We start from the raw sequence: 22,752 nt of genomic DNA, 5'->3' as shown, positions 1-22,752 counted from the left end.
TAGAAATCTCATCTCAATAAATTTGCAAGAGTTGGCAAATCTGTTAAGCTTATGTACAGTAAAAGTCTCTTCTTCCTTTTATTATTTATTATTTGTATTTATTTTTAATCAAGCAATAGTTAACAGAATTGAAAAAAGATAAAAAGAATACTTACTGTAGAAAAATACAACTTACTGTAGAAATCGCAACAGAAACAAACTGAAAAGTACAAAATCAAGTGTTCGAAATCAAAAGCGCATTTTTTAAAAAAATCATTTATTTATGCACTTGCGCATTCTCGGACTTGGTAGTTAATGAGAAACGGTGAAATGGTAAAGTATGCAAAGTGCCCCCTCTCTAGAAGGCTCTCTGTTATAACATGCCTTGGATATAACACTCCTACAGCATGTCCCCCAATTCAATATACTAGTGATTCATGCAATATTTCTACAGTAAATACAGTACTGGTGTTGTTCAAACTGTAAACAACTTCTCAGTCTAATCTGTGTTTCTGCCTCTCCCTTTTGATACAGTATCTGAAGTGAGAAAAGCTGCGCTGGCACTTTACCACACAGGCATCTCATTCAGCATTCATAACTAACATTAGGCCTATTATGTGTTTATCTTTCCTAATGTATTCCCTTTTTTGCAGCGAGAGAAGCTGCGGCTTTCTCTGGGAGATGAAACGCCTCAACTTTACTTCAGCCCGCTCCGGGAGCCAAACCTGGGGCGAGCCCACTCCATCTTCCCCTCTCCTTCTTGCATTTGGTTTGCTTGTCTGTCACTTTGAACTAAACTCCTGACGGCTGTTTAGCCAGGCTATTTATAGTTTAAAAACTGCCAATTAAAAAATGATCTACGAGTGGGAATGTTACCTTTTTGGGTTTTTTTTTGTAAAAAATATAGCATTGATTACATGGTGCTTTATGCATGGTTAATTAATGTAAAGTTACATTTTTGCTCACTATATGTGCATTACAGATGTGTGTTATGTGTCAGGCAGCACCCCCCACCCCCTCCACTGTTTATAATGCAGTTCAGTTATAACGCTCGTATTGTGTGTTCCCTGAGACCCATTAATATTTCTAGAAACTTCTAGAAAATTGGTCTTTTTTGTATAAAATGCAAAAGAAAAAATAGAATACACGAAAAAATAAAAAAAAAACAAAAACAGCCGACAACTTTTCTGTATTCAAATTTACTACCAATTAATCCTGCTTCTTATCTTAAGTCTTTAATTTAGAATTTGCTTCACATTTTCTCTTCTGGCTCACTTGGTATTATGGTATTTATATAATGTGAGACTGTATTTGTGCCTAAAATATAATTTATCTGTTTCGTTGGTGTCTGATTCTTTCACCACTTTTTTTTGTGTAATAAATTATTGCAAAGCCAAACAGTTTACTTAAATATGTGGACTTTGAAAATTACTGTGCGCTATGGCAAGTTAAAATTCTAATATAAATAAATTACTTTGTAATTACTTTTCATAGACACACAACACATAACTTTTACTTGCTCAAAATCTCTTCAAATTTGGATACCTAAAATCATAAAAATGAACAGTGTTTCTCGAGCCTGCCAATCCGACCACATGTATTTTCATGCATATGGGTGGGGTTTAACCACCCCTTTGAGCTGGTTGTAAAAATTGACTTTAAACCATTACCTTAGATCAAACCTTAGATATGGCTTGGCACACAGCTGACACAGACCTCTGCTTTTTGTTGGAGAAGTGGAAGAGTAAAAAGAAAACTAGGTAAGTCCAGGGATATCATATATGCATACAGGAGTGAGAGGTTTGGAAAAGGAGATAGAAAGCAATGAATAACTGATTGCAGAAAAGTCTAGACCGCAGCTGGCGACTGAATGCCTGGTTAGAGAAGGGAGGCACTGAGGAAGCACTGGAAGAGGACTGAAGAAAGTCAGTGCACTTATGAAAGCGCTGTAAAAAGGAGCATGCAAGAACCAGCTTTTATACAGATCCTTTCAAACTGTAAAGAACTTATTCACCACCAAAAAAAAAAAATGCTAAGACGATGCATCGATTTATTGATGCATTCTATCGTTTCACAACTATCGATAGTGTAGCCTGTGCAACGTTTGTGTATAAAGAGTTTACGCAAAGGAAACTTTTTATTTTTTCATTAAATTTGGAAATCGGCAATTATTTTTTGCATTAAGCGCAAAGCTTCTCTGCTCTCCTCAGGTCTGACTCACTGAATCTGCATGTGATTAAACTCACCTTCTCCCCCCTGTCCCGCCCCTTGTGGAATGTTTAGTGATGGGATTGCATCTGTGCATGAGTCTTCAAAAGTAACACAGCAAGTTAAAAGCATTGTACTAGAATTACAAATATAATGCCTTCCGATGTTTGGCAATTATTTTCTAAAGTCAGAGAAAGTAAAGAAAGTAATGTTTGGGATACACCGGTGACAGAACTAATCTACATGACCATTTAAAGAGACTGCACCCTACAAAACTTCAAACAAAATCTGCATTTACTCATCTGAACTACCCCAGAGTAAAAATGAAGAAAAACAAACAAGATCATTCTAAAAGTTGCATATCTTTGGTCAAAAGTATTAAGCATCCTGGCTATGTCAGTCCCTAGTGAGCAATCAATCAATATTTATTTTATATAGCATCTTTCACAGTGGACCACCATCACAAAGTGCACCAAGACAGTGAGGAACAATGCACAGTACAATAAATACAGCAGTATAAAACAATGGAAATACATTAAATATAGGCATACCGTAATATAGTAAGTAGATGCCGAGTCTTTTAAAAGCCAGGTTATGAATAATAATACAATTAATATTCCAGCCAACACACACATGGTTGTAAGCGAGCTTACCAATTTGTTTATCAACAGCGATGAAGAGACCTTGAGGCTCGGGAAGAATGGCAGCATGGGAGCGACATTGTGTGAGAAGTGCGTTGTTTTAAAAGTGCAGAGCAGTTAAAAGCAGTAAGGAGAAATTAAACCTGGAATTGCTTTCGTCAGAAAATACATTAATTGGGAAATTAATGCAGCTTAAATTCTAACAGCTGCGTGTCTTTTTCTGATCACAAGCTGAAGCTCAAAGCAGCTGATACAATCAGTCTGAAAGCAGATTGGCAGCTGCAGAAACATTTCAAAAAAATAAAAATAAAATTATGATAACAACATGGCCTTCAAGCCAGTAATCTGTGGCACTTGCATGCCATGGGAAATCCGAGAAATGCGTGCAGCAAAGGAGAAGCCATATTAACAGGGGATTTCAAATTCTCCCATATAAAATGGGAAAACCCAGTGGGTGACAGATGAAAATGAAATGGTGGAAAGGACAAATGACTGCTTCCTAACTCAGTTTGTCAAGGCACTGACTAGAGGAGAGGCATGTCTTGATTTAGTCTTTTCAAATAACGAAGACAAAATAACTACAACAGGAAACAAGCTATGTGCAAGAGGCGCTCAGTGCCATAAACTTTCTTCAGCCTACTGCATAGAACGTACGCAGCGACCAAAGAATTGTAATGGATACATTTCTACTTCTGGAAACCAGGGTTATGATAATATCCTTATGGTCCCTTTCAAGTACGAAATGTATTCGATTACACATGCAAGTTAGTTAGGCACGATCTCCCTTTCCTAAAACCATGCTGCCGGTCTCCCAGTTGTTACCATATATGTAGTTTTCGTTTTGGATCTTATTATAATTTTCATAAGTTTGCATATAATAGAAGTCAGGCTTACTGGTCTGTAGTTATGTTCAGCATGATCTTGGTTAGCGGTTTGTAAATTACTTCTTTATTTCTGTACTACTGGGCAAGTATACCTAAAGCTGTTGCAAGGACATGACCTGCAGAACAGCCAATTTTACAAGACCGATGGCTTGTCGTACTGATAAGACACAGTAACGTCTACAGAACGCATAATTACCTCATAATGTGCTTCTGAATGCGGCCGAGACGCCGCTGTCAGTACTCTGGTTCCAAAAGTAGGGTTATGGGGATCCAGGACATTAAGCCTGTAGAACCTTGTGAAGGTGTGAGGAGTGGCCCACACCTCTGCATTGCAGAGACCGATGCACCCTGAAAAAATGCCCAAGAGACAGCAAGACCCCTGGTGGAATGACCAGTGACATTCACTGGATGAGGCAAGTCAGCTTGCTCATAGTCAATCTGTCTCCACTATCCAATTGGACAGCCTCTGTTTTTATAGAGCTTGACTTTGGTTCTTAGCTCCAAAACATATAAACAGTTGCTCGCCAAGTTTTTGTCCTGTCAACATAATACGCTAGTGCCATGAGCGGGCAAAGCGCATGGAGCCGACGCTTCTCATTTGACTGGAATAGAGGAGGATGGAAAGCCTCCAATTTCACAGATTGATTGACATGGAAGGTCAATAAATATTTAGGCAGAAAGGCCGGATTTGTATGGAACGTGACCTTAGTCTTAGACTGTACAAAGCAAGCTTTTGCCACTGAAAAAGCCTGCAACTCACTAACTCGTCTACCAGATGTAACAGCGAGTAAAAACGCTGTCTTCAAAAGACAGGTATTTAAGCTCTGCAGAATGCAGAGGTCAAAAGGGTGGTTTCTTGTGTGCATGCAGCACCACATTTAACTGCCAATGAGGCACTTTGTTCTTCAAAGGAGGCCAAAGCCGCAATGCTCGTTTTAGAAACTGACCAGCCAGAAAATGAGACCTTGGGACAAAGAGTCAGTTTTAACATGGCAAGCCGAGATGGCTGCCAAATAAACCTTCGGTAGAGGGGGACTTACCCTCATTAAAGAGGTCCTGCAAAAACTGCAGAATGACTGGCATAGAGCAAGTTGTGGGATCAATGTGACGTGCCAAACACCAAAGTTTGAAACACGCCCCACTTATATCCATACTGAGAGTGTGTCGAAGCAGCTTTCACATTTTGTATAGTCGATATGACTCTCTCCGACAAGCCTAACTGGCTGAACCAGAGCCGTTAAGGGGCCAGACCCAGAGCTATAGGCTCGATGGGTCGGGGTGCCACAACGTCCCCTGCGTCTGGCTGAGCAGGTTGTGACCCGTGGGCAATTACCAAGGCTGGTGGCACAAGAGCTGCACCAGCAAGGAGAACCACGTTCACCTGTGCCAATACTGGGCCACTAAAAGCACCTTGACTCTTTCCTGCCTGATCTTTTCCAGGCAAATTGGAAATGCTACCGGTGGAAAAGCATAAAGAAGAGTCCTCAGCCACTTGTGTGCGAGGGTGTCGACTCCCAACGGATCTCCGGTCCCCAAAATGGAGAACCAGAGGGGACAATAGGCGGATTTCAGGGAGACAAAAAGGTCGACCTCTGCTCTCCCGAACCTGTACCAAATCAGGCTCATCACTTATAGGTGGAGCCTCCACTCTTAGTCGCACGGAACTCCACTTGATAGGTCTGCGGCGTGGTTTTCTGCTCCTGGCAGATGTATCACTCTCAGGGAGAGCAGGTGCTTGTAAGCACACAATAAGATTCTGTGGGCTAACCGATGGAGACGAGGAGAGCGCAGACCACCCTGGTGGTTGATGTAGGCCACCACGGTTGTGTTGTCCATCCTGACCAACAAGTGTCTCCCCTGCACCTCCTGGAAGAAACTCTGCAAGGCGAGAAAGACTACCAGCAGCTACAGTACATTTATGTGTAGCCCAACCCAAGGGGACTGCCACACACCTTGCGTCTGTTCCACACCGAGCCCCAGCCTGAACTGGAGGTGTCTGTGGTGATCACCTCTCGTCTGGTGATACTGCCCAACGTCCCACCTAGACACAGGTGAGCCGGCTATTTCCCCCAAGAGAGGGCCTCCACACAGTGGCGATACATTGACAAACGGCTATGTGGTTGCAAGGGGAATTGACTCACCTTGCGATTGAACCACACTTGAAGAGGACGCACACAGAGAAGACCCAATGAAAGGGTCTGAGATGCTGCTGCCATCAGGCCCAGAAGCCTCTGGAAGATGACGACCTCCCATGGCACGCCAGGCTGAAACAGCCCCAGGCACGTGTGGCGCCTCTGGATTCTGTCCTCTGACAGAGTGGCGATCATGCTGCTTGAGTTCAAGCAGGTTCTCAGGTAGATGGTAGCCTGTGACAGTACCAGCTGGCTCTTTGACATGTTCGAGCATGTCGAGATGAGCGGTCACCAGTTCTGTGTGGACTGCTGCCTGTGCTGGAGACTGGGCACATATGAGCAAGTCATCCAGGTAGGTCAGCACTGATGCCTTGAGGCCTTTGAAAAGGTGCGAGGAACTAGAGAGAGGCCAAATGGCAGAACACGGAACTTGCAAACGGTCCCTTGAAAGGAGAACCATAGATATTTCCTGTGGCCGGGTCTTATCAGGACATGGAAGTAGGCGTCTTTCAGGTCCACCATAGCGAACCAGTCGCACGGTCTGACTGACCGCAAGAGCTATTTTATTGTCAGTATCTTGAACTTCCTGCACCTCAAGAACAGACTGAGCTGTCTGAGGTCGAGAATGGGCCGTAGGCCACCTCCACTTTTTGGCACCAGGAAATACCTGGAATAAAACCAGGATTCCAGATCGGAGGGGTCTACTACCTGAATAGCCGTTCGCTGTTGCTCTTTGCACAAAAGGTGGTGTGCGGTGTAGGCAGCGGTGCCCCCTTTGTGTCTGCCCGCCCTTCTGGTGGGTAGCCGCCCGACCTGCAGGCCACTGTCTGGGGCTGCTGAGCCCTAGGGCACCAAGGCGCCATTTGTTTCCTGGCTTGAGGAGCCTTCCTGGGCAGCAAGCGAACCAGCTCTTTGGTGGATTTGTGTGCCTTTTGGGAGCTCAGTAAAAGGTCGTCCACCGCTGGACCGAACGTATGGACCGGCGTGACCGGGGCATCCAAAAGAGAGGCCTTGTCCCCATCAGGCACTTGTGCCTGGGAGAGCCAAAGCTGTCGACAAGCAGCTATTTGTGCTGTGAGGCCTCTGCCAAGAGATTGTACATTGTATTTGGACAGCTGCAGCAGGGGGTCAGTGACCAGGTTTAGCTCCTCCAGCATCCCCTGGGGGGCCTGTGATTCGCTGACAAACTCTGTACAAGCGTCGACTGATAAAACTTATCATATGATAAGTTAAGACAGGCTTATCTGACTGCTTCTGGCCAAAGACAGTGAGGTTTCACTCTCTCATGCTGAGCTCACTCTGTGTTGTGGAAAGGCTGAAAAAGAAATGGCGTTGAGCGCAGTCTTGCAAGTAGCTAGTCTCCTGCGGGGGTGGAGACAGGTGTGCCGACGTCGCGGGCACAGACGCAGCTTTGGTAGAGTGTTTAGTGGAATCGGGTGTAATAGGTTAACCCCTGTGTAATGGAATATATTTTGTACTTGAAAGGGAACCTGGAACTGTAAACACAAGTCAAAAAGGAAGTTAGAAAGGGCATGCGACAGATATAGCAATGCTCATTTCTGGGGGCTAAAACCAATTTTAAAACCAAAAGTTTTTCCAATATTATAACAGCAAGAGAACATTCAAAAGAGGAGGTAAAATGTCTAAGAGATACAAATGGCAATCATAGGTGAAGAGAAAAAAACACAACATATATTAAATGATTACTTTTCACAAGTATTTACAAAGCAGGATATGGACAACATGCCCCACATGCCGACCTGTTCCTATCCAGTTTTAAATAACTTTAGCATAAGAGAGGCAGAAGTGTTAAAGGGACTAGGAGCTCTTAATAAAAAATCCCCTGGGCAAGATGAGGTCCTCCCAATAGTACTCAAAGAAATGAAAAAAGTTATTTACAAACCGATAACCAAGATCATGCAACAATCACCTGACACAGGGGTTGTACTGACAGACAAAACCGTACAGACAAAACTACACATCAATAAGCCAGACTTCTATTATGGGTAAACTTATGGAAACTATAATAAGATCCAAAATAGAAAATCCTATATGGTAACAGTATCCTGGGCGACAGTCAGTATGGTTTTAGGAAAGGGAGATTTTTTGAGGATGCAACATCGACAAGAGAATTTCAAAGCAAATGACATGGCTTATTTAGATTTCCAGAAAGCTTTTGAGAAAGACCCGCATAAAAGATTTATTCTCAAACTGAACGCAGTAGGGATTCAAGGAAATGAATGCACATGGATTAGGGAGTGGTTAACATGTAGAAAACAGAAAGTACTGATTAGAGGAGAAACCTCAAAATTGAGTGAGGTAACCAATGGAGTACCACAGAGAGGGATCAGTATTAGGTCCTCTGCTACTCCTAATCTACACTTATTATAAACAATCACTTTTATAAACGCAACACGTAAAGTGTTGGTCCCATGTTTCATGAGCTGAAATAAGATCCCAGAAATTTTCCATATGCATAGAAAGCTTATTTCTCTCAAATTCGGTGCACAAATTTGTTTACATCTCCTTCTCCTTTGCCAAGATAATCCATCCACCTGACAGATGTGGCATATCAACACAGATGCACCTTGGGCTGGGGACAATAAAAGGCCACACTAAAATGTGCAGTTTTGTCACACAACACAATGCCACAGATCTCTCAAGTTTTGAGAAAGCGTGCAATTGGCATGCTGACTGCAGGAATGTCCACCAGAGCTGTTGCCAGAGAACTGAATGTTCATTTCTCTACCATAAGCCTCCTCCACCGTTGTTTTAGAGAATTTGGCAGTACGTCCAACCAGCCTCACAACCGCAGACCACGTGTAACCACGCCAGCCCAGGACCTCCATATCCAGCTTCTTTACCTGTGGGATCGTCTGAGACCAGTCACTCGGACAGCTGATGAAACTGTGGGTTTGCACAACCGAAGAATTTCTGCACAAACTGTCAGAAACCGTCTCAGGGAAGCTCATCTGCGTGCTCGTCGTCCTCACCAGGGTCTTGACCTGACTGCAGTTCGGCGTCGTAACCAACTTCAATGGGCAAATGCTCACTTTTGATGGCCACTGGCAAGCTGGAGAAGTGTGCTCTTCACGGCCGAATCCCGGTTTCAACTGTACCGGGCAGATGGCAGACAGCGTGCATGGCTTATGGTATGGGCAGGCATAAGCTACGGACAACAAACACAATTGAATTTTATCGATGGCAATTTGAATGTTGAGATATATCGTGACGAGATCCTGAGGCCCATTGTCGTGCCATTCATCTGTCGCCATCACCTCATGTTTCAGCATGATAATGCATGGCCCCATGTCGCAAGGATCTGTACACAATTCCTGGAAGCTGAAAATGTCCCAGTTCTTCCATGGCCTGCATACTCACCAGACATGTCACCTATTGAGCATGTTTGGAATGCTCTGGATCGACGTGTACGACAGCATGTTCCAGTTCCCGCCAATATCCAGCAACTTCGCACAGCCATTGAAGAGGAGTGGGACAACATTCCACAGGCCACAATCAACAGCTTGATCAACTCTATGTGAAGGAGATGTGTCGCGGTGCATGAGTATTAGGTCCTCTGCTATTCCTAATCTACATTAATGATTTAGATTCTGGTATAGTAAGCAAACTTGTTAAATTTGCAGACGACACAAAAGTAGGAGGAGTGGCAAACACTGTTGCAGCAGCAAAGGTCATTCAAAATGATCTAGACAAGATTCAGAACTGGGCAGATACATGGCAAATGACATTTAATAGAGAAAAGTGTAAGGTACTGCACGCAGGAAATAAAAATGTACATTATAAATATCATATGGGAGATTTGAAATTGGAGAAGGAATCTATGAAAAAGACCTACGAGTTTTTGTTGACTCAGAAATGTCTTCATCTAGGCAATGTGGGGAAGCTATAAAAAAGGCTAACAAGATACTCGGATACATTGTGAAAAGTGTTGAATTTAAATCAAGGGAAGTAATGTTAAAACTGTACAATGCACTTGTAAGACCTCATCTTGAATATTGTGTGCAGTTCTGGTCACCTCGCTATAAAAAAGATATTGCTGCTCTAGAAAGAGTGCAAAGAAGAGCGACCAGAATTATTCCGGGCTTAAAAGGCATGTCATATGCAGACAGGCTAAAAGAATTGAATCTGTTCAGTCTTGAACAAAGAAGACTACGTGGCGACCTAATTCAAGCATTCAAAATTCTAAAAGGTATTGACAGTGTCGACCCAAGGGACTTTTTCAGCCTGAAAAAAGAAACAAGGACCAGGGGTCACAAATGGAGTTTAGAAAAAGGGGCATTCAGAACAGAAAATAGGAGACACTTTTTTACACAGAGAATTGTGAGGGTCTGGAATCAACTCCCCAGTAATGTTGTTGAAGCTGACACCCTGGGATCCTTCAAGAAGCTGCTTGATGAGATTTTGGGATCAATAAGCTACTAACAACCAAACGAGCAAGATGGGCCGAATGGCCTCCTCTCGTTTGTAAACTTTCTTATGTTCTTATGTTCTTAAATGGTCACACCAATACTGACTGGTTTTCTGATCCACGCCCCTGCCTTTTTTTTTTTTTTTTTTTTTTTTTTTTTTTTTTAAAAAGGTATCTGTGACCAACAGGTGCATATCTGTATTCCCAGTCATGTGAAATCCATAGATTAGGGCCTAATGAATTTATTTCAATTGACTGATTTCCTTATATGAATGCCAACATTGACATTGTTGCATGTTGCGTTTTTATTTTTGTTCAGTGAAAATTTCTGGTATAGTAAGCAAACTTGTTAAAATCTGCAGAAGACACAAAAATAGGAGTGGCAAACACCATTGAAGCAGCAAAGGTCATTCAAAATGATCCAGACAGCATTGAGAACTGGGCAGACATATGGCAAATGACATTTAATAGAGTAAAGTATAAGGTACTGCATGCAGGCAATAACAATGTACACTATAAATACCATATGGGAGATACTGAATTGGAGAAGGAGCCTATTAAAGATTTAGGAGTTTATACCGACTCAGAAATCTCTTCATCTAATGGGGAAGCTATAAAAATGGCCAACAAAATGCTCGGATATATAGTGAATAGTGCTGAATTTAAATAAATGGAAGTAATGTTAAAATTTTACAATGCATTAGTAAGACCTCATCTAGAATATTGTGTTTAGTTATGGTCACTACGCTACAAAAAGGATATTGCTGCTCTTGAAAGAGTTCAAAGAAGAGCGACCAGAATTATTTCAGGTTTAAAAGGTACGTCATATGCAGACAGGCTAAAATAATTGAATCTATTCAGTCTTGAACAAAGAAGAATACGCATCAATCTGATTCAAGCATTTAAAATTCTAAAAGGTACTGACAATGTCAACCCAAGGAACTTTCAACCTGAGAAAAGAAACAAGTACCAGGGGTCACAAATGGAGATTAGACAAAGGGGCATTCAGAACAGAACGTAGGAGGGACTTTTTTTACACAGAGAATCGTGAGGGTCTGGAACCAACTCCCCAGTAATGTTGTTGAAGTTGACACCCTGGGATCCTTCAAGAAGCTGCTTGATGAGATTCTTGGAACAATGTGGAAGGAGGTGGAACAAGCCGTGAAGAAAGCAAGGGCTTCATCATCGCCTGGGCCTAATGGTGTACTGTACCGAACCAAGGGGGTTTTAAGAATCTTGTGGAGGTTGATGAAGATAGAGTGTGTAAAACAGGTAGCTCCAAGGGCATGACGCAGAGCAGGAGGGGTCTCACCCAAAAGGGATAAGAAAAATAAAATCTGCCCGCACCTGCCAATTCTGTCCAATTTCCCTATTATATTTGGAGGGCAAGATAATGTTCAGCATGGTACAAAGGTTGTCAACTTATCCATTGAAGAAACGCATGATTGACACCTCCATACTAAAGCAGGTATCCCAGGCTTTCCAGGATGCTTGGAACATCTCAGTGTGATCTGGCAACAGATAAAATCTGCAAAAAAAGGAGAAGCTAATGCATATGGTTCAGTGCCTCATAAGCTTCTTTGGGCTGCATTTGAGTTCTTCAGTGTACCCAGTTCTATCACAGGATTAGTGAAAGCCTACTTCGGGGACTTGCAGTTTTGTATTTCAGCTTCAGAGTTTACCATTACTTATCAGTTTCTCAAAGTCGGAATCATTGCAGGTTGCACCATTTCTCCACTGGTAATCACCGTGGCAAAGGAAGTCATTATTAGGGCCTTGAAAGGGTAGTAGGAGAACAGATGGCTTCTGGCATGCAGCAATCGGTTACATGGCAAACTAGCAGATATCAGATGGGCATGTATGCAGTTCAAGCCCACCAAGTCAATAACCTATGTGTATTGCTAAAATTAGATAGCAGTGTTGGGGACCAACCAAGATGTAACAGTGCTTTTCGTCCGGCAGGTGTCATGGATTTCCTATTGGTCTGGTTTTGATGACTGAAGTGTAATGCTGGCTCCAGGGATCAACCTATTTGTGGCCTCCCTGGCACATCAGCAAACATAATGGCAGTGCCTCAGCATGCAACTGTCTAGAATGGGCTGGGTGAGGTACTTTGCGGGGGTCATTAGATGGGCACCTCAAGTCTTCATGTTTCGTCAATTAGCCCACAAAGCCTCGGGAAGGCCTGACCGTGATGCTTGCATCCCAGCACCACCCCACTCCGCCCCACCCCCCCCCACCTTAGCTACCCATTCCTTTCACTGATAACTTCATCTATCACCTCTCTTTTGAAATCGACCTCTTTCCTTTTCAACCAAAGGCAGCTACTATTTCACTCTGCCTCCTCAAACAGAGCCTTCACTATACACCACAACTCTCCTGTCTACTGAGCCCAGTTTCTCTGGGTAGCAGAGTCTCCGACAACCCACTTCTACTGGATAAACATAGGCTCTCCCTTTAATGTAAAGTGCTACCATGCTAAGGCATCGTGGATCTCCCAGCCATTTACAACGTATGAACTAATCAAGGGTTCCAGTCTCTCTACTGTTGACAGGAAACCTCATACACAGCAAGTGGCCACAGCAACCTTGGTAGAAGACGAAACTGAAAGCACTAGACTAAGCTTGCCCGGTAGAGTACTACTGTTGATCCTCTTCAGCCCTTGCACTGCCTTTCTGTCTCGCCTCTCCTATCCGGCCTCTCTTTAACCCTTAGCGGTCGATTTATTCAGTGCTTGTCAGGCGCGTCAGGTCCAACTTATTTTCACACGCGCCGTTTAAAAATAAATAAATAAAAAATTCACAGTAAAACAGGTTTAAAGCAATGCATATCAAAATGACACTCAGTATTGCATCTCCAGCCAAGCCCCACCCCGTTTGCTGTATTTCACATTCCTCTTCATAGTCATGCATACTGATAAATCCTCTCTTGATCACTTGTTTTATCACCAAACTCCTCAATAATGCGATCCAAGTCATTATTTTATTACAACAACATCACAAAAAGCTTGGCAAATGTCTGTGATATTCTTAGAGCGCTGGATGCGGAAGCAGCCATCTCCTTTTTTTATTTCCGTGCTATCTCTGTGGTGCAGGGGCTATGTGTATTGCATACATTACAGCAAAGCTACATCTTGGTTGGTCCCCACTGCTACTATCTAATCTTATCTTGGGGGAAAAAAAAGTCAAGACCAATATTAGCAAGAAGTAAACAGCTACTCTCCTGTAATGAAAATCAGTTTCAAACTCTGATCTTGCACATTTCTAAACTCTGTCTGCCTTTTGCAGGTGTGATAGCCATTCCCTGAGCTGTGGTTGCTAGGTAGTCATTAATTTCTCTGTATACTAGCAACGTCTGCTTACTGTGGCAGATTAAAAAGGTAACTGACAGAAAAATCAAAAACTCTAATGCAATTCAAATCTGAATATCCATGTTCTCATACTGTGGGATGAAGATTGTTCATTCTCAGCAATTCAGTTTGTGCTTACAAATCGATCAACGTTATGAGAAGTCTGCATCTTTTAATTCTAGGCCACACACGGATCTGCAGACAAGTTGTTTGAATCCCTGTTCATGCACCAGAAACTGTACGATAACAAAAAGGGGATTCCATTACCTTCATGTAGTTTACTATTTTGGCCAGAACTCCAAACCTGTACCCTGAACTTCCAGAGAGTGCTTTCAAGTTAAATGATCCATCTGAAATAAATAAATAAATAAACAGATTAATAAATGATAGGCATAAGATGTAACTGTTACAAAAGCAATCCAGCGTTTCTTTGGTATATTATTAAGAACATAAGAAAGTTTACAAATGAGAGGAGGCCATTCGGCCCATCTTGCTCGTTTGGTTATTAGTAGCTTATTGATCCCAGAATCTCATCAAGCAGCTTCTTGAAGGATCCAAGGGTGTCAGCTTGTGACCATAAACTTAAAAGGTATCCTTAATACCATCTATACTTTCAGAATATTTGATTTCTTACATGCTACTATTTGAACACCAAGAAATGTACTCATTCAATCCAATTGCTTTTTTATTTTCTATGGAAATAAGTCAGACAAAAATTACACCCAAGATCAGGCCCAGTTACCCGATCTGTGATTTTCATGAGTTTTTTTTTTTTTGTTTTTTTTCCTAGACCACTTCACAGGGCCTGAGAGTCAATATCCTATTTTGTGTGTTCTCTATCTGTTTAATCAATATTTACCATTCTTACTAACTATCCAGCAAAAATGTCACATTTAAACTATAAAGACACACAAGTGTGATGGTTTAAGAAATGACCACTGATGTGAAATTGATTTGTGTCTGTAACTGAGTTATTAAATGAAAAATCTATTTAAAAAAAACAAAAAAACACTTGTTTCAATTTGAGAGAAAATAACCCCCTGTTGTTATTTACCAAACAACCTAAATTCAGAAATTCACAGCTTGTAGTACACACAATTTTATTATCAAATATTTCAGTTACGATAAAAGAATTAAAGTTACAAGTGCTGTTCTGAATCCACTGAGGCGTGTCCCCATTGGGGTAAGTGTCCCCATTGTATAATGTACCTGTAATCCACATGTGTGTGTGTATATATATATATATATATATATATATATATATATATATATATATATATATATATATATATATATATATATATATATATATATATATATATATATATATAAAATCCACATACAACATAGAAGAATAAACACTGCCACCTAGAAAAATGTTAAAGTGTGGTAAGGTATTTTCCACGGTGACATTAGGCGTTTCTACACTGCCATTTCTGATCCAGATCAAATGAACTGATAGAATTTGATCCTGCTCAGAAATGGCAGTGTAAATGCTCTGCAATTGGATCCAATGTACTTCCTCAGGGAGATGGTACAGATCAGGATCAAATGCATTGGTAGCATTGGATTCCTGCCAGTGTAAACGCTCAAACGCTCACTGCAGCACAGTGACATCCTTTGTTTTCAAGGTGGACGCCAGACTGAAACATTCCATCCATAAGAGAATACAACTCCCGTGTTTTGTATTTTTTTTTCTTAAAAATAAAGTAGTTAAAGTTAACAGTAATGGTTTGTTCATTTTTGTTTACAAATAAATTGTGTTTTTTTGTTTATCACAACAACACCATTTTTGTTGCATCCTTCAGCGGGATGACGTAGAATGTAATAACGTGAAGCTCGGACTTACGCTCTAAGTTTTTCACCAGCAGATGTCACATGCTGTACAGTGGATTCAATGGAAAACTTCCCTAGTACTGCAGTAGACACTGTGCTTGAAACTGCAGTGCGCCACTGGGTCAGTTACAGTGAGAAACACTTTTTCAAAAATTATGCGTCAACTGCATTTGTGAAAAATCCTCCAAACAAAAAGGCAGGTGGTGCGTTGTTCTTTAGTACTTAAACTCCATTGCTGTACACCATATGAAGTCGTTTCAAATGTGGAACTTTAAAACAGTAACAGAAGTAAACTCTAAAAATTAATGGGAGAAATATGGTGACAGTTACATAAAACCTAAATGTAAAATAAAAGCAACAGAGGAGTGTCTATTTTGGCTATACAAAGAATTTAAATTTATTAGTGCTGGGACCAACACGTGATTTTTCATGTTCGGATACTTGCTCATAACTGAAATATTTGTTAGGATACTCGTTTGTTTTTCAAAAAGTAATAAAAGCCATTATATTGTTCTGAAGGCAGACACAGCTAAGCAGCAGGGGCAGGGGTGTGTGGCCGCTGTGTGTGCGCCTTTATTTTACAGCAAGACCTTACAACATGTAACATGTTAAAATAGAAAAATATTCCAAGGAGTAAAGAATACATTGTGCAGGACTTACTTTACCCCAGCAAATTAACTGCAAAACAAAAAGATGCCAAATAGCAGTTCAAGATAAATGTTGTTTTGTTTATTCCCAAAATAAATAGTACATAAAGCTGACAATGCATTTTATTATTTTTTTCATTCCTTGCCATTGTCGTTTCTTCACAGTAAACAGGGGCCACTGACATGTTTTAGTAAAGTAATAACATGAGCTTTACTTGTGCCTTTTTGTAGCTGAACAGCAAACAAAAACTGAAATTTAACTTTGAACACTTCACATAAAACAAAAACATGGAAACGGCGTTGTAAAGTGAAGGGGAAAAAAACTCGCCATTTTGGTTTTCGTTTATTACATTCCACATACCGTAAAACTTAAAATAAATGCCTTAAAAAACGTAAAACTTAAAATAAATAAAAGGCGTTTATTTACAATATTTACAATTTTAGATCACTAGCTTCACATGTGGTCATTGAGAAGCCGCTAACACACAATCTCTAGCAACAGCCTAACTCAATTTAAACATTCCAGAAACTCTGTTAAATTATTTGTGATTGTTGACTAGTTGACCATGCAGAGCAGTAAGCAGTGGGATGTAGTTTTGCCAATGACCCTGATGGCATCAGAGCAGCTCCAAACAAAAGCATGGGTATGAGATAATGACAGATAGGTAGAAATATGGTAAAGACAAAACATTTGGCCCTCAGGCTCAGTGTTTCACAAGCCACAGCAGACACTGGTGGCTACTATGTACAGATACTGCACCAAGATGAACGAGTGCAATATTGGCAGTACAAGCCATAGGGATATCTAGGTCCAAAGATCGAATATATTATGAAAGGCATTAGGCCACAGGAAGTAGGACAAATGAGAATGTTAAAGATACTTGGAGCAGTATCTCACCCACATAAAGCAAAATGGCAAAGACCTTACCCTATTGTAAAGAAGTGCAGCCCAAGTGTTCATCAATTTTGAGTGTTAAAGATAAAAGTAAACAAATAAATTGAATCATATCTATCAATCAAAACAGAATGCATAAATAAAATAAAATAAAATAAATAAGGAAAATTCAGATACTGGGGAACCAAAATTACACAGATCCTGTGGTCTGGACAGATGGAGGCAACAGACACAATAAAAAAATGAGGATGAGGATCTGGCAACGTGCCTTCAGAGACAAGGAGGTAGCAAAGGAAGGGATGCAATATTATCCATGTTTTTTGAGATTGGAAAAAGCAGTATTTCTAAAAGCTCAAACATTATAACATTGTAGAATACTGCATCAGATGTACCGTCAGAAACACCCTTGTCATTTTAAATGCATATTAGTATTCTGAAATACACAATACAGAATGTAAAATACATAACCAAATACTCTAGGCATATTCCAAATATGAGTATGCTGCATTTGGTGGGTGGTACATAGCATGACAGCTTATGCAAAATATTCTATGTCCCTTTGGATGTAAGTTAGTTTGTGTTTATTCAATAACCTGTAAATAATTCAAAACAAGGATACCTGGTTGTACTTTTAATGTTTAATACAAATATTGACGTTACTCCATCCATTCACAGAAAGTTAACAGTAGATGTTTTACATTGAACAGCAGTCCAGAGTTTTAAAAAAAATAAAAAATAAAAAAACTCCTTTCCAACTCCAAGTATCTTGCCTTTTCTTATTAGTCACTGTGTTGTTCTGCTTAACATTTAGCATGTCAGAATATTCATCATAACATTAAAAATTACCTTTCTAATTTTAATGTTATCTAAGTTTGGATTAATTCTTTTAGCACTTACCGTGAAAAAGTATTTGCCCCGAAGAAGAAAAAAAAAATAGCAAATATGTTAAATGATTACTTTTCACAAGTTTTAACAAAGGAAGATACTGACAACATGCCCCACATGTCATCCAGTTCCTATCCAGTTTTAAATAACTTTAGCATAACTGAGGCAGAAGTGTTAAAGGGACTAGGAGCTCTTAAAATAAACAAATCCCCTGGGCCGGATGAGATCCTCCCAGTAGTACTCAAAGAAATGAAAGAAGTAATTTACAAACCGCTAACCAAGATCATGCAGCAGTCTCTTGACACAGGGGTGGTACCGACAGACTGGAAAATTGCAAACGTAATACCGATCCACAAAAAGGGAAACAAAACTGAACCAGGTAACTACAGACCAGTAAGCCTGACTTCTATTATATGCAAACTTATGGAAACTATAATAAGATCCAAAATGGAAAATTACCTATATGGTAACAGGGTACTGGGAGACAGTCAACATGGTTTTAGGAAAGGGAGATCGTGCCTAACTAACTTGCTTGATTTTTTTGAGGATGCAACATCGATAATGGATAATTGCAAAGCATATGACATGGTTTATTTAGATTTCCAGAAAGCTTTTGACAAAGTCCTGCACAAAAGATTAATTCTCAAACTGAACACAGTTGGGATTCAAGGAAACACATGTACATGGATTAGGGAGTGGCTAACATGTAGAAAACAGAAAGTACTGATTAGAGGAAAAACCTCAGAATGGAGTGTGGTAACCAGCGGTGTACCACAGGGATCAGTATTAGGTCCTCTGCTATTCCTAATCTACATTAATGATTTAGATTCTGGTATAGTAAGCAAACTTGTTAAATTTGCAGACGACACAAAAGTAGGAGGAGTGGCAAACACTGTTGCAGCAGCAAAGGTCATTCAAAATGATCTAGACAAGATTCAGAACTGGGCAGACACATGGCAAATGACATTTAATAGAGAAAAGTGTAAGGTACTGCACGCAGGAAATAAAAATGTACATTATAAATATCATATGGGAGATATTGAAATTGGAGAAGGAATCTATGAAAAAGACCTAGGAGTTTTTGTTGACTCAGAAATGTCTTCATCTAGACAATGTGGGGAAGCTATAAAAAAGGCTAACAAGATGCTCGGATACATTGTGAAAAGTGTTGAATTTAAATCAAGGGAAGTAATGTTAAAACTGTACAATGCACTAGTAAGACCTCATCTTGAATATTGTGTTCAGTTCTGGTCACCTCGCTATAAAAAAGATATTGCTGCTCTAGAAAGAGTGCAAAGAAGAGCGACCAGAATTATTCCGGGCTTAAAAGGCATGTCATATGCAGACAGGCTAAAAGAATTGAATCTGTTCAGTCTTGAACAAAGAAGACTACGTGGCGACCTAATTCAAGCATTCAAAATTCTAAAAGGTATTGACAGTGTCGACCCAAGGTTTCTTTTTTCAGCCTGAAAAAAGAAACAAGGACCAGGGGTCACAAATGGAGTTTAGAAAAAGGGGCATTCAGAACAGAAAATAGGAGACACTTTTCTACACAGAGAATTGTGAGGGTCTGGAACCAACTCCCCAGTAATGTTGTTGAAGCTGACACCCTGGGATCCTTCAAGAAGCTGCTTGATGAGATTTTGGGATCAATAAGCTACTAACAACCAAACGAGCAAGATGGGCCGAATGGCCTCCTCTCGTTTGTAAACTTTCTTATGTTCTTATGTGTCTGATTTTCTGCATTTATGCACATTGAGTGTGGTCAGATCTTTTTGTGGGTTGTAGTAGTATATAGAGGGATTATTCCCCCCCCCCCCCCCCACTTAACTCAACCGAATTAAAGGGATAATTAGGGTCAGCTGTTTGAGTACTTTGGTTAACAATCAGGCCTGATTTGGGCCAGGCCTGCCCAATATAAATCTGACTAACTTTGGCCCTTACCATCAGAGTGAAGTTGTCAGCACACTGATTCTAGAAGCACATCATGCCACGATCAAAAGGAATTCCTGAAGACCTTTGGGAAAAAAAGTTGTTGATGCCTATCAGTCTGGAAATGGTTACAGAGCCATTTCTAAGGCTCTGGTGCTCCACCAAACACAGTCAGAGCCATATTGTCCAAATGGATAAAGTCTGGGACAGTAGTGCATTTTCCCCAGGAGTGGCTGTCCTGCCAAAATCTCTCCAAGAGGAAGGCATAAACTCGCCCAGGAAGTCACAAAGAACCCTAGAACAACATCCAGTGATCTGCAGGCCTCTCTCACCTCAGCTAAGATCAGTGTTCATGACTCCACCATCAGAAAGACACTGGGCAAAAATAGGATTCATGGCAGAGTAGCAAGGCAGAAACCACTGCTCACTAAGAAGGACATGAATGTTCCTCTCAAGTTTGCCAAAAAGCACCTGGATGATCCTCAAGCGTTCTGGAACAATGTTCTATGGACAGATGAGTCAAAAGTGGAACTTTTTGGCCAACATGGGCCCCGTTATGTCTGGCGCAAACCAAACACCGCATTCCACAGTAAGAACCTCATACCAACAGTCAAGCATCATGATGGTAGTGTCATGATTTGAGGAAGCTTTGCTACATCAGGACCTGGACGACTTGCCATCATTGAAGGAACCATGAATTCTGCTCTGTATCGAAGAATTCTACAGGAGAATGTCAGGCCATTCATCCATGAGCTGAAGCTGAAGCGCAGCTAGGTCATGCAGCAAGACAATGATCAGAAAGAAAGAAGCAAGTCTACATCAGAATGGTCGAAGAACAATACATTTTAAGTTTTGGAATGGCCTAGTCAAAGTCCAGACCTAAACTCCATTGAGATGTTCTGGCAGGACCTGAAACGAGCAGTTTATGCTCGAAAACCCACAAATGTCACTGAGTTGAAGTAGTTCTGCATGAAAGAGTGGGCTAAAATTTCCCTACGGCGCTATGAGAGACTGATCAATAACTACAGGAAGTGTTTGATTGCTGCTAAAGGTGGCGTAACCAGTTATAGAGTCTAAGGGGGCAATTACTTTTTCACACAAGGGCACTGAGTGTTGCATAACTTTCTTTAATAAATAAATTAAATAAGTATCAAAATTTTGTTTTATTTGTTCATCGGTCCCATGCTCCCGGAAGCTGTTTCACGACTTCCTAGCAACAGCTGCAGAAGCTGCTGTGTACAGTCATTACAGAGGAACTCATGCAGGTATCTGTTAACGTTAGCTAAAAACAAGGCAATAAAATTGGCAACATTTTCAAACAATACGATTACTGTAGAATGTTGCTATTACAAGCATTTCTTAATTAATTAGGGTCCTTATGTTTAATATGCAAATAATAACGGGTTTAAGACTGAGATAACGTGTTAAACACCAGCATTAAAAAATAAAAATAAGGACACGTTTGCTTCTACTAGTAGCTAATTTATAATGTTTTTTGTGTACATGAATATGGAATATGCTATTAATTTTTTTTTGTGTGTAAATAAAAAGATGCCCTTAATCCTGTCCTTGATAGGGGTTCTATAATGAACCCTTGATGATTCCAATTAGAACCCTTTGGGTTCAATCTATGGGACCATATGGGGTTCTTTCAATAGAACCCTCTAAAACAGTTCTATATTGACCCTTTTATGGTTCCATATATGAAGCATGCCAAAGAACCTTAAAAGGTTCTATACAGAACTTTTTCTTGTTAGAGTGTATGGCAGGGGTGGCCAACCTTTCACAGACCAAGAGCCAAGCAAATAAAAGGTACAGTGACAAAGAGCCACAAACTTTAAAAAGTGATTAATTTAGCATTTCACTGATATTTTATAAGAACATTTGCCCAGTTCTGAATCTTGAATCCAGGATCCTTGAATCCCAACTGCGTTCAGTTTGGGAATTAATCTTTTGTGCGGGACTTTGTCAAAAGCTTTCTGGAAATCTAAATAAACCATGTCATATGCTTTGCAATTATCCATTATCGATGTTGCATCCTCAAAAAAATCAAGCAAGTTAGTTAGACACGATCTCCCTTTCCTAAAACCATGTTGACTGTCTCCCAGGACCCTGTTACCATAAAGGTAATTTTCCATTTTGGATCTTATTATAGTTTCCATAAGTTTGCATATAATAGAAGTCAGGCTTACTGGTCTGTAATTACCTGGTTCAGTTTTGTTTCCCTTTTTGTGGATCGGTATTACATTTGCAATTTTCCAGTCTGTCGGTGCCACCCCTGTGTCAAGAGACTGCTGCATGATCTTGGTTAGCGGTTTGTAAATTACTTCTTTCATTTCTTTGAGTACTACTGGGAGGATCTCATCCGGCCCAGGGGGTTTGTTTATTTTAAGAGCTCCTAGTCCCTTTAACACTTCTGCCTCAGTTATGCAAAAGTTATTTAAAACTGGATAGGAACTGGATGACATGTGGGGCATGTTGTCAGTATCTTCCTTTGTAAAAACTTGTGAAAAGTAATCATTTAATATATTTGCTATTTTTTTTTCTTCATCTACGATTTTGCCATTTGTATCTCTTAAACATTTAATCTCCTCTTTGAATGTTCTCTTGCTGTTGTAATATTGGAAAAACATTTTGGAATTGGTTTTAGCTCCCTTAGCAATGTCCATTTCTATTTCTTTCTTGGCCTTTCTAACTTCCTTTTTGACTTGCGTTTGCAGTTCTGTGTACTCTTTCTGCGTACTTTCTGCTTTTTGGTCCTTTTTTAATGCTCTATGAAGTGCCTTTTTTCGCTGAATATTTTTTTTAATTGATCTATTAAACCATTTTGGCAATTTAGTTTTACATTTAGATTTGTCTACTTTAGGGATGTAATTGTTTTGCGCCTCTAGTACTACATTTTTGAAGAACAACCATCCTTCTTCTGTGGGTGTTT

At 40.4% G+C, this 22,752-nt stretch overlaps 1 protein-coding gene across 2 annotated transcripts in view; it reads right to left on the bottom strand.

Moving 5' to 3' along the window:
* gtf2e2 (general transcription factor IIE, polypeptide 2, beta) overlaps nt 1-22,752 on the bottom strand; it is a 71,108-nt gene that overhangs the window by 35,051 nt on the left and 13,305 nt on the right. For both annotated transcript variants that reach the window (XM_041257031.1, XM_041257020.1), the window contains exon 3: nt 13,890-13,972. In XM_041257031.1, the coding sequence (XP_041112965.1) occupies nt 13,890-13,972 (83 nt within the window). The remainder of the gene's footprint in view (nt 1-13,889; nt 13,973-22,752) is intronic.

Source organism: Polyodon spathula, chromosome 1 (assembly GCF_017654505.1).
Source record: "Polyodon spathula isolate WHYD16114869_AA chromosome 1, ASM1765450v1, whole genome shotgun sequence".
Classification (NCBI taxonomy): Eukaryota; Metazoa; Chordata; class Actinopteri; order Acipenseriformes; family Polyodontidae; genus Polyodon; species Polyodon spathula.
Note: the sequence above shows the minus strand (reverse complement) of the source record. Positions and strands in the feature narration are given on the sequence as shown.